At 39.4% G+C, this 12,591-nt stretch overlaps 1 protein-coding gene across 1 annotated transcript in view; it reads right to left on the bottom strand.

Annotated features, from left to right (window-relative positions):
* LOC121080534 (junction-mediating and -regulatory protein-like) overlaps positions 1-12,591 on the bottom strand; it is a 123,173-nt gene that overhangs the window by 52,541 nt on the left and 58,041 nt on the right. Inside the window, 1 exon segment of the mRNA XM_040578607.1 lies at positions 7,832-8,005. Within this exon segment, the coding sequence (XP_040434541.1) occupies positions 7,832-8,005 (174 nt within the window).

Here is a 12,591-nt window from a genome sequence, read left to right as displayed (position 1 = left end):
TCCTCCACCTGGCTGGAGGCAGGGTCCCTCTAGTCCTGGTCATAGGATTCTCCACTTCTTGTAAGAATGGATTAGAACTCCTTTTCACAGCATTGAGAGTAGAATCAGCCTTTCCACTGTCTGGGAAACTGCCCACTAGAGTTCAGAGGAGCAACCTTCCTGGATGAACCCCCATTTGTGATTGCTTTTCCTTGCAATTCACATACTCATGCCTCCAGGATCAAGGTGGTTTTTCCCATCCCACTTCCTCATGTCCTCTCCATGGTCCCCTCAGGTAAAACCACAGGGTACCCCATAGTGTGTACCTCCTATATCCTCCCTCTTGAGCAGAAGGACACTTACTGTTAATAGCTGAGATGGGGTCTGTACAGGTGAGGAGTAGAATCTACCATTGTCAAGTTGCTGGACCAGTTACTCCACAGCTCAGATGAGGGAGGAAGAGAGGTTGTTTTTGTATTCCCAGAGTTGGCAAGCCACTTATCCACCATTGGTGTCATGTTGTCTTTCCAGCTCATTATTGCCAATGAGTTGGCATATGATGATGGTGTACTCCATACAAATTTCTGGGTCATGTGCATGGGACTTCATTGGGATCTGTGGGTAATTGTGCATTGTTCAGGTCATAATAAATCATCTCTAGCACGGCTAATTCCTTCAGGTACTGAATAGGATGCCTCTCTCTATTGCAGTCCACTTGCCTGGGTGACATATAACATCTTCCTTGAAGGGTTACCTTTCCTTCATGCTTGACAGGAGTTGTCTCCAGAAGCTAAGGACTTGTGTTCCTCTTTCAATCGCCTTGTCAATGCCCCCTTCCCTAGAAAGTGATCCCAGCTGCTTGGCTTCCTTACCCTCTCATTCCAGACTACTAGCCCTGTTATCCCAGCATCGAAGCAGCCAGGTGACAATGTGCTCATCTGGATGACAGCCAAAATCTTTTTGCATATCTCACAGCTCATTCAGGGATAGGGATCAGGTGGTTACCTCTTGTTCTGCCTCTTCCTCCCGTTCCTGTGATGGACCTGCTTTGTCCTCCTTTACTAAACAAGCTGACTTTTGTGTCCATTTCTTCTTGTGTATAGGGGTGACACTGGCATGGGTTGGGTCTCTGGTTCAGCTGCAGTGTCTGTTGCTAGGGTTGGAGTAGGCACAGTGCCTGTCGCTTTGCCATCAGATACATCGACCTTGTTTCTTCCTTCAAGGTACTGAATAGTGTTGAACAGGGCTCAGTAAGCATGGGCATGGCCCCAGCATGTTGCGGTAATTTGTGCCTCTCTGGAATTGCCAGGGTGACAGCATACTTTTCCAAATATTTTACTAGCTTTTCTGGATTCTGTACTTGTTCAGGGGTGAAGTTCCAAAACAGTGGAGGTGCACACTGTTGGAGGTACTTGCCCATACTATCCCACACACCCTGCCACTCATAACTATCCAGCTTTGGGGCAGATCTCGGGGTAGTATTCTTAAATAGTTGTTTAACCTTAAACAAGACCTGGAACACATTCAGCATTCCCAGCAATAGAATCATGCTGGTTTCAACATACCAAGGATATTCAAAATTTTCAAAATTCTCAAACACTTCTGTAATTAATCTGGTGGGGAAGGGCAAGATGTGTCAGGATGTCTCCTCTATAGGTTGGCTTTCTGTAGAGAGCTTTATGGCAAGTGCTGGAGGCCACAATGCCTGTGAAGGACCTTGAAGGCTGAATGCCCAGAAGAAAAACAGGATATGAAGCAAGGCTGGAGCAGATGCAAGATGCTACATCGGCGACTGGCTGAGAACATGAAACTCACAGAGATAAGAAGGAAGAAAAAAAAAAATGCAAGAAGTTCAGTGTGTTTGTAGCTTAGTAATTAACCAATGAAATATAGCCAAGAAGTGTGTGAACAGTATTGATTAACCAATGATATTTTAGTATGGTGCGCGTGAACAGCAAACGAGGATATGTAAGCGTGGGTTTTGGACTAATAAAAGGTCTTCTGGTTGGATTCAGGAGTCAGTGTCTTCATCTCCTCAGCTTTCCAATAAGAAAAGGCTAAAGTTGTAATTATTAATAGTTCCCATCAGATGACTCCCAAATACAGAGGTGATGGCAATGCTGAGTACAGAGACCAGACCAGTTTCACAACCAGCAATTCTATCATATCACAAGCCAGTATTACAAAGTGTAACAAAACAAGAACCTTAGCCCAGGCACCAAGGGTGATAAATAGCAAAATAGGGAACACATACTGCAAGTGAGGTGTTATATAATGCAACTCTGAGAACAAGCACAACAACTCTGAGAGCAAATAAATCAACATGGTGACCAGCAACTATTAAACAAATACAATGAATTCTTATAAAAAATTTGTTCTAATGTACTCTGGTCAGATCTGTTGTAATCTCCACCTTTTGAGCCCCAGTTGGACAACAGAAAGGAGTGTTGTGGTTTAACCCCAGTTGACAACTAGATACCACATAGCCGCTCACTCACTCCCCTCACCCCCCACACCCCCTGGTGGGACGGGGAGGAGAATCAGAAAAAGGTAAAACCTGTGGGTTAAGAAGAGTTTAATAATTGAAATAGAGTAAAATATATTATTATTAATAATAATAGCAATGAAAAACGAGATAACAAATAGAGAAAGAGAAATAAAACTCAAGGACAAAAACCAAGTGATGCACAATATAATTGCTCACCACCCACTGATCAATGCCCAGCTAGTCCCCAAGCAGTAATCCATCCTCCCCCTGGCCAACTCCCCCCAGTTTTATATACTCAGCATGATGTCATATGGTATGGAATATCCCTTTGGCCAGTTCGGGTCAGCTGTCCTGGCTGTGTCCTCTCCCAATTTCTTGTGCCCCTCCAGCCTTCTCGCTGGCAGGGCATGAGAAACTGAAAAGTCCTTGACTTAGTACAAACATTACCTAGCAACAACTAAAAACATCAGTGTGTTATCAACGTTCTCATCCTAAATCCAAAATACAGTACTGTACCAGCTACTAGGAAGAAAATTAATTCTCCCAGCTGAAACCAGGACAGAAGCATTGATGTTCACTCCCTTCCCAAAAACATCTTCAGTTGACTCAAGGACTTTTTTTCCCCAAGTATTTCTCGTAAGTATTTTTTTAAATAATTCTCTCTGTTTTGCTAGCTATCCTCATCACTAAACTTATGTTCTCCTTTGAACTTGTTTCATATTTTTAAAAAAATAAACTAAAAGTTAAACTGTTCAGTGCAACATAATTTATTTCAAAGTATTTCATTTTACACAAATCAAAGTCAAAATAGCCATAAGAGTTATAACTGCACTTCATCACCAAGTAGTAAACCAACAAATAAATCCATAGACATTTGAACCAGTTAGATATTGAACTACACTAGTATCTGCTTAATGGAGCTTGAAAGAGAAGTACAACATAGACTAATAATTCATTTTTTTGGAATTGTAGAATGCTTTATCAAGCTATATCCAGCTCTCTTATTTCTAGTGCTAGACCTCAGCATTAGTATATTTAAAGTCCTTAAAATCCCATCACATTTAAGTAAATTAACATGTCAGTGAAGATACGAAATATGTATTCAATGAAACTAAGAATGCTTTTAAATGTTTAATGTATAACTACATTTTAATGTTATGATTTCCTGAAGATTAATTGAGAGATTATGATGACTGTAGTCTCTCACCTGTATCAAGATATTATCAGTGCTCAGTTAGTTAAGCAAATCCTGTCCAACTCAGACCTTCAAGAATGCTTGTGTCAGCTTTGCTGGCATCTATGTGTAGGTTATATAAGTTATTTTACATTTTATCTGTAGTCTAATACGAAGCCCATTTAAAAAAAGAGAAAAAAGCATGAACAAAAGGAAGCCTCCCATTGATTTCACCTGGCCTTTGATCAAACACAGTGCCTACTCCCCATGACTGTGAAGTACTGGTCCACAATTCTAAGACCATAAAAATTCAAAGAAGGTATTTTCTTTCTCTCTGAAGGCCAGTGAATACAACTGTACATACGTAAAAGGCTTTGGGGTTTTGCCCATGGATTTATTCTTCTGAAAGATTTATTTTTTTTATTTTTTTAAATAACCATATTTGGCAACCTCTATCAAAGACCACTTTACATCTTGGTCTTAAAGGGCTTAAGGCTTTATCCTATTAGTTTGTCAGTAAGTTCTATAGCTAAATATCAATCACTAGAACTGGTCCTTCCTCTCCATACTTTCAGAAGACGACTGCAGTATATATGGAGGATCTGAAAAATATAAGATTTAACTATCTATCTGAAATCAAAGGCACCAAAGCACAGGTGGCTAACTCTGCTTCTTCCAAATTTCAGGAGAAGTATTTCACCTTCAGGTTTCCAGCTACTGATGCCTACTACTTCCCACTTTTCTGCTATGGCAATGTGTATTCTTAATATACAAAAAATTGCTAAATTTTCACAGGGAAATTATCCATTTTGATAAATGAAAAATTTGTGGGTATAAATGTGAAACATTTTTAAAATCAAAAATATTACAGCTTTTTTTAGTTCATTAGAAGTCTGATTTCTAGCAAAAAGAGCATCTTAAAATCCATTTAGAATTCAAAATGCTAGATAAAATTATAAATATTGTTTGCACTCTGGTTTTAAGTTTATACTTGTCTTCAGAATTTTGGTGGAAATATACAGATAGCAAAACATATAATACAACATTTGAATATCAAGCTTCACTTGCCTGGTGCCTATGTTACATCCTAGAGTCTGAAATTAGAAGAAATGGAAAAGTAATCCAAACAGTGAAATTAACATGCTAAAACTCACTGGTTGAATGTCTTTACATATTATTACATCTAAACAAGCAACAGTCCAGAAATAGTGACATTTAAAAATGTCTATACAAATTCAGCACAGCTTTTATATGTATATAAATTACAATACCATCTTCAATTCCTTTATTATACCTTCTCCAGCATTCTGTGAACATAATTACAGTTCTGAGTGTTTGTCTGGTTTATCAATACAACCTTTCACACTTACCATACAAAATATGGTCATACTAGACATACAGAATATGTCTAGTAAGCATATCTTACATTTTAATCTTTAACTGAATACAGCATTGCTTCTTTGGTGAGCATTTCTCAATTTGATAATACAGTTCACTACAAATTGGCTTTTATTTGTGTGTCCCCCAAAGGCCTTGGGGTGAGCAGGATTATTCCCATATTATTTAAAAAACAGAAAAGTAGGTCCCAAACATTGCTGTGTTTGCTATGTTCACTTTTTTCAAGAATGCATGATATCTGGTAAGCATTTTGCCATGTTTAGAAGGAGGCCCCCATGGATTTGAGCAGCACTTACAAATATTAAGCATTTCTACAAACAAAACTAGGTTACTTGAAGCTATGAACCCAAATAAAAGAGAAACATCACTGCTGAATGCATTGTTATAGGGTCTGATGACTAGTACATAATTGAATAGAAATTTTGGCAGAAGTCAGTTTTCCAGAGTTGTACTCCACTTCATAATAAGCCATCCTTTTCTCCTTCCACAATCTTCTACCTTTTTCATTATGTTTTCCAAATTCAGAAATATTTAAGTGCTGCACAGTACAGCTTTCATTCCTCACCCATACTAAACGATCCATCCTTCACACTAAATGAGGCAAAATACACCTGAAAACCTAGCATACAGTCAAGATAAAAGATAAAAAGAAAAAAAGATTTCTATCATGGACAACAGTAATCTGCATTTTCAAGTTTCTAAATGTTTGTTATGAGCTTTTGTTCTGTTTTTTTCCAAAGAAGGAATCTGCAGAGAATTCAGCTGTCCTACTCTAATGAGGCTCTTCTGAACACACAGAATTTGGTGGGTTTTTTCTCCCTTCCCTCCTGTAGGCTTGTCTCTTGCCTAAAGTTTCACAGCAACAGCAGAAATTTAACACCCAGATGATACATCTTCCATTTTTTAGGTCTTGCTCCAAGAGGACACCAAATACTGTTCTCAAAGATTATAGGCAAAGCAATTAATTTCCTCCTGATCTCACCCTGAAAACAAATAAACTAATTAAAATACTTATTTAAAAACCTAGATTCTTAAAAAACTAAAACAACTTCTCCACAAATCAAAGACAGATACCTAATACAGAAAAACTCTAAAAATGTTAAATTACAGAAGGCATAGTCAGTCTTGAGTAAATACTGATTTTTTTATTCAAGCTTAATTATTCTTGTAAGTTTTTTCATTTTAGTAACTCATTCTGTAGTTTCTTCCATCCTTACCTTGCCCTATATTCAAACTTATCTTTCTCCTTGTCAGTCTTTATATTTAAATAGTATTGTGTTCACAACTCCCATTTCACTGAGGTATTAAGCATCAGAAATACTCCTGTTATGCATGAAAATGGAGCTAATCCCTGTCATAAGGGTTTACAGAAACCTAAGAATCTTTGTTCCATTATTAAGCCATCCAGAAAAATATACAGCAAGTTAACACAAACCATTGCATGCACAATTTCTGTTTATAAACCAGTTCCTCTACCCTAGCTACCCAGTGTAACATTTTGTCATCATAGATACAAGTACTACTTTCTCTCAAACAACAGAAAAAGAAAGGAAGAAAAAGAAAGAAAAAAAGATGGCATCTTTCTCTACCATATAATACAGATGACCAAGTTTTATAACTCAAAAATTGCCAAGTTAGGAAGAGAACTTAATGTCCGTAGAAGTAACTATGTACAACTAAAGTAATTAACCACAGAACATGCCCCTGAAGTTTACCAAGGTTATTCTTTCAGGGAAAATAATCTTAATTCATGTTCCATACTCAATATGATATTTATCTTCTGTTGCTTGACAAAAGAACAAAAAAAAAAATCAATTAAAAAAAATCTTTTCCTGTGCTACAGCTACAAATTCAGATAAAATGGGAACTATTTCATCAATCTGAAGAAGGATTATTAAATGGATTGTGCATAATCTTCAACAGTATAAAACACCTGCAAAAAATATTCATCCCAATTCTCTATGCAGCAACATTTATCATTCAAGGGGAAAAAGCACTTTTAGTTCAAATATCATTACATTATCTCACAGAGTTAGTTTCAGATTGCTGAACTTTCTGAAAAATTACCTTATAGACACAACAATAGCTCAAAATAAAAACTAGTTTTGGAACTGTAAGTCTTCTTGCCTGCCTCCCTCATTCTATACTCAAAGACAGAGAAAAATAGTATATTTTAAAATTGAAACCAGTAAAAACAATGTTGGCTAACTGAATAAGGTATCAAACAGTGACATTTGCAATACAGGTTAAAGGAAGCAAACCCATTCTTCAGTTGGTTATACTTTTTTAGCTCTTCAGAAAATAAACTGTTAAAGTGTTACAACAAATTACATATTTTTAATATGCTTCCATGTTTAAGTGTTTCACAACGTGAGATGAGAAGCTACTGATGTCTTATGGTTTATCATATTATCTCAGAAAACTACAAAGAAAAGTAAACTTCCTGTAGAATATTTTAAAAGAATTAACAATCACATAGACACACATGCATGTGCCTCTCTCTGTTTTATGTGTTAGTATTTCCAGTAATCACAATATTGTAAGTTTCACCTATTAAATTCAACAGTGAATTTAAATAGTCAAACATACTAAGTTAAACAGTTCATGGTTAGCTATATATCAGAGACATTCTCACTCTTCAAAAGCACTCCTCTGAGTGAAAGAACCAGAAAAATAAGGTCAACATTTAGTGGAGAAACCATCACTTCATATACTGCATAATAAAAATAGTAAATAGTAACTGAAAAACATTATTTCCCCATTAATAAGACGTCCAGTTACCTTTACCATACCTTTATCTGCTGTCTTCTAAGCATTGCAAGTTCCCTCATGTCTCGGAATGGTTGTAGTAAGTATTGGTAGAGCTCCATGGTAGCTTCTGCAAGACTACTGTAGGCTTCATCTTCCATTTGATACAGTTCAAGCAGCTCTACCATGCTTTCCGTGTTCTTATGTTTTTCCAGAAGCTGTAAAAAAAAAATAATTCTAGTTTTAGTGAATGTGTTCAAAGATTCCTGCTAAGTGATAGTCAATAAAAAAAGCAACCATCATTTTTTAGCCTATCCTTTTGTATTACCTTCTCTACCCCACAAAATCATCGCTCAGACATTGAATTAAAAACAAAATCTTAAACCCCACCCACATCTTTCATTTAGTCAGTCAAGCATGAGTGCATGTCTGATAAGCTTAACTCAAAATGTGCACCATTTCTATTCATTGCTTCTTTTCAAAAATCTTTGGAAGGTAATGAGTATGAGCACAAAGACAGCAAGGAAAGCAACTTAGTACAACAATCTATAACACAGTAACCAGATAAGATACTTCACACATTTCCCACTGAGGGGAGGAGTGATAGGAAAGGACACAAAAGAGGAGAAGTCACATTATGATCTTCCTAGGCTTTTTTTTTCCTCCTATTCAGTACTTTGGACCTGTAAAACCCCATTATATCAGTGCAGCTCCAGACACAAACCCAAACCAATCTAATCCTGGTCTAGGGACTCCCCACTAGGATGGCAAGCAGTGTGAAACAGATGTAATGTGAAGCGGTTCCGCTCACTTATGTCTTGCCAGAATGTGTTAGAATTCCTTTTCACAGGATCAAGAGTAGTCAGCCCTATCACTCTGTCTAGGAAAACGTCCTCTGGAGACTGGAGCAGAAGCCTTCCTGGAAGACTTTTTACTTGTGATTGGTTTTCCTTGTAGTTCACGCACTCGGGCCTCCAGAACTTAGGTATGTTTTCTACCCCATCTCCTCACGTCCTGCCCATGGTCTCGTAGATAAAACCACAGGGCACCCCATGGTGTATATTTTCTATATCCTCCCTCCAAAACAGAAGGGCGTCTATGGTTGATAGCTGAGATGCGAGTCTTTAGTGGTGGAAAGTAGGACATATTCTTGTCAAGCCACTGGATCAGACTCTCCACATCTGAGATGATGGAGATAGAGACACTATCTTCATAATCCTGGAGATGATGAACCACTTCATCCACTGTTGGTGGTACAGTGTTTGACCAACCAATTACAGCCAATGAGTTGGCATATGCTGATAGTATGCTCTGTACCAATTTCTACCACATGGGATGTGTGTATCGGACTTCATCAGGATCTGTGGGTGACTGTGGATCATTCAAGTTATAATAGATCATCTCTTTCACAGCTAATTCCCTCAAGTACTGAATACCCTTCTCTGTTTCAGTCCACCTGCTTGGGGGACATGTAATATGCTCCTTATAGGGATAACTTTCCTTCACGCTTGACAGGAGTCACTTCCAGAGACTGATGATTTGTGCTCCTTTTCCAATTGCCCTATCAATGCCCCCTTCTTTAGAAAGTGATCCCAGCTGCTTGGCTTCCCTACCCTCCAAGTCTATTCTATTAGCCCCATTATCCCAGCATCAAAGCAACAAACTGAGAATTTGTTCACCTGATTGACAGGCATAATTTTTCTGCATATCCCACAGTTCAAAGATAAGGATCAAGAGGTTACCGCTTGTTTGCTTTCTTCATCTTCTTCACATGATGAGCTTGCGCCTTCATTCTCCTTTACCAAAGGAGCTGCTTCCCATTTCCTTTTATCTACAGGGGCCACTAACAATGACACCAGTCAGTCTTCTGCATCATTCATTGTGGGGGCAAAAGTAGCTGGAATACCTGCCACAGGGGTTAGACTAGCTGCAGTGCTGGCTGCAGTGGCTGGAGCAGGGGCAGCTACAGCACCTGCCACAGGAACTGGAGTGGCCACAGAGGGTGGAGGGGCAGATGGAGCAGCTGCTGCAGAGACTGGAGTAGTAGTTACAGTTTATTGCTTAGAATTCCACCAGTTCCAGGACATGAAAAGTGCATTCAGTATTCCTATCACTAGGTTCAGGACTGACACTATGGGGCTTCCAGCAAGCCAAAGATACTCAGAGTCTCCTAAAATCCTAAATGTTTTCTAGAGAGCTTTATAGCAAGTGCTGGAGGCCACGATGCTTGTGAAGAACCCTGAAGGCTAAAAAAGAAAGAAAAATAAGGTTGGCTGAACACCTGGAAGAAAAACAGGATATGAAGTGAGGCTGGAGCAGATGCGCGACGCCACTTCAGCAGATAGCTGAGAACATGAAACTCACAGAGATAAGAAAGAAGAGAGGAAAAGAAATGCAAGAAGTTCAGTGTGTTTGTAGATTACTAATTAACCAATTATATGTGTTGCAGCACAAAAAAACTAGTAGGCTGCAACAAGGCTTTACCATTGGTCAGATTCTATTGTCTGTGTTGTATTTCCTTCCTCCAGAAGTCAAACCACACTAGTCCTCACCCATTCAACCCTTTACAATAGGTTAACACATTTAATCCATTAAAGGGCTATTTAAACACTTAGCAGGAATGAGCTACAGCTGCACATCATCCATGTCAACCAACCCACTGCCTTCTAGGCAAGGCCACAGCTCCATATTATCAATGCTAATCAACCCACTGCCTTCATTCCTCTACAATTCCCCCTTTTTGTTTATAACCAAAAAGGCTGTGTCTGTCATCCATTGTAGGGCCCTTGGCAGGAGGTGTGGAAAGGCTGTTCAGGTTGAGTTAAGAAGGCACAAAGCTACATCTGATTCAGGCTCTGCATCAGCGTCACCCAGACATTGTGACTACCCTCTCAAGGGATCTATGGGACAGCTGGTATCTGATGTCCTCTTATCAATTCTAGGATCCAAAACAGGCTTAACACACCTAGCAGGAAACCAACACAGCCCTGCATCTGTGGAGACATAAGCATACCCTCATCCCCAGGTAATTAAATCCCACAGGCCTGTCCATTTTCCTGTCTGTAGGTCTCACATTAAGACCTTTGCTCAGATAGGAGGATCTCCTCCCTGCAAAGACAAGAAATGAGAGATAATCACAGGACATTCTTTCCCAGCCGGCACAGTCAAATAATTCAATGTATACACAGCTTTCCATAGACGAGCACACAGAGTCTCAGAACACATTCCCCCTTTTTGTTTTTCAAGAAGTAGCTTTAAAGGGTGATGAACACATTCCACAATGGCTTGGCCAGTTGGGGAATGCGAATGCCAGTAACATGTTCCACCCCCCAAGAGGCAAGGAATTTGGCCATGCATGCAGATGAATATGCTGGTCCATTGTCTGTCCTGAGATGCTTTGGAACCCCCAGAGCAGCCCAAGCCTGTCAAAGATGTGAAAGGGCATCCAGAGCCTTCTCCCCAGTATGGGCCAATGCCCACACAACTTTTGAGAAGGTATCAATGGAGACATGAACATACTGTAAACGACCAAAAGAAGGCACATGTGAGACATCAGTTTGCCACAGATCCAAGGACTGATATCCATGTGGATTGACCCCTCGTGGAAACATCAGTCCAGGATCCAATCACTGACACTCTAGACAAGCAGCGATGATGGATTTTGCATCCGCAAAAGATATTCTAAATTGACGGACCAGTGCCTGAGCCCCCTGATGAAAAAAAATGATGAGATATGAGGGCCTGTCGTATCAGATCTGGCACTGGAGGAGTCTAAGTGGGAGCTGCAAGAGCATCAGCACAGGCATTTCCTTCACAGATGAATCCTGGCAATCCGGTGTGATTACGGACATGCAGAACGTAATATCTATGTGTACGCTGACTCACTATTACCCATAATGTTTTTAATAAAAAAAATAGTCGTTCTGAATTTACCTCCTTAAGCAGTGCACGGTCAATGTGTTGTGCAACATCCGCAACATAAGCAGAGTCTGTAACAATGTTTACAGCACATCAAGAAAATGTTTTAAAGGCAACAATGACAACACTAGGTTCAACCAATTGAGGTGACCCCTGTGTCAAGTGTATCAATTCTTGCCATTGCTTCCCATCATACCAAGTGACCACTGCCTCTCCCGATTTCCCAGAACCATCTGTAAAGACTGTAGGGCCGTGCACTGGGCTTTCTGCTACCAGCGGCTTTTGAAGTATTTCTATGTCCGAGTAAGTTTGTAACAATTTATGACTGGGAAGATGATAGGATATTTGTCCCTTGAATCCTTCCAGAGCCAACTGAAATAGTAAACTTTTGGCCAAACACCAGCTTACATAATCACATTCAGTGGGAATTATCAAGTAATAGGGATCTTGGTCCGTGAGCTGAACGCACCGTGTACATACTTTGGTGATGATTTTTGATACTAGTTCAATCTGAGTACTTACTGTCTTCTGTGGTTGTACATATAAAAATAACCACTCTAAGACATGTAGCGGATCTTGCCAACACTCATTCCATTGGCCCAACAATCCCATGGTGTTGATGCAGAAGGTTCAAACACAACTTATACGACCAATGTGATCAAGTTAGTGCTACTTTATTAAAAGACTTACAGCAATTTATACTCTCAGCAAAAGATACTCACGCTACGCAGGCTTTGTTATGCAGAAGGTGATAGGCTAAAACTACTTGTTCACACGCTCCCATCTCCCCTATGATTGGTCCTGGTGTGGTGCCCACACGCTGCTCCCCCCTTATGCAGGCATCCTGCTTTTTCTCATCTTTCAGTCCAACTCTCTTATCTCTCTG

Source organism: Falco naumanni, chromosome W (assembly GCF_017639655.2).
Source record: "Falco naumanni isolate bFalNau1 chromosome W, bFalNau1.pat, whole genome shotgun sequence".
In the NCBI taxonomy this organism is placed as follows: Eukaryota; Metazoa; Chordata; class Aves; order Falconiformes; family Falconidae; genus Falco; species Falco naumanni.
This window is presented reverse-complemented; position numbering and strand designations above follow the sequence as displayed.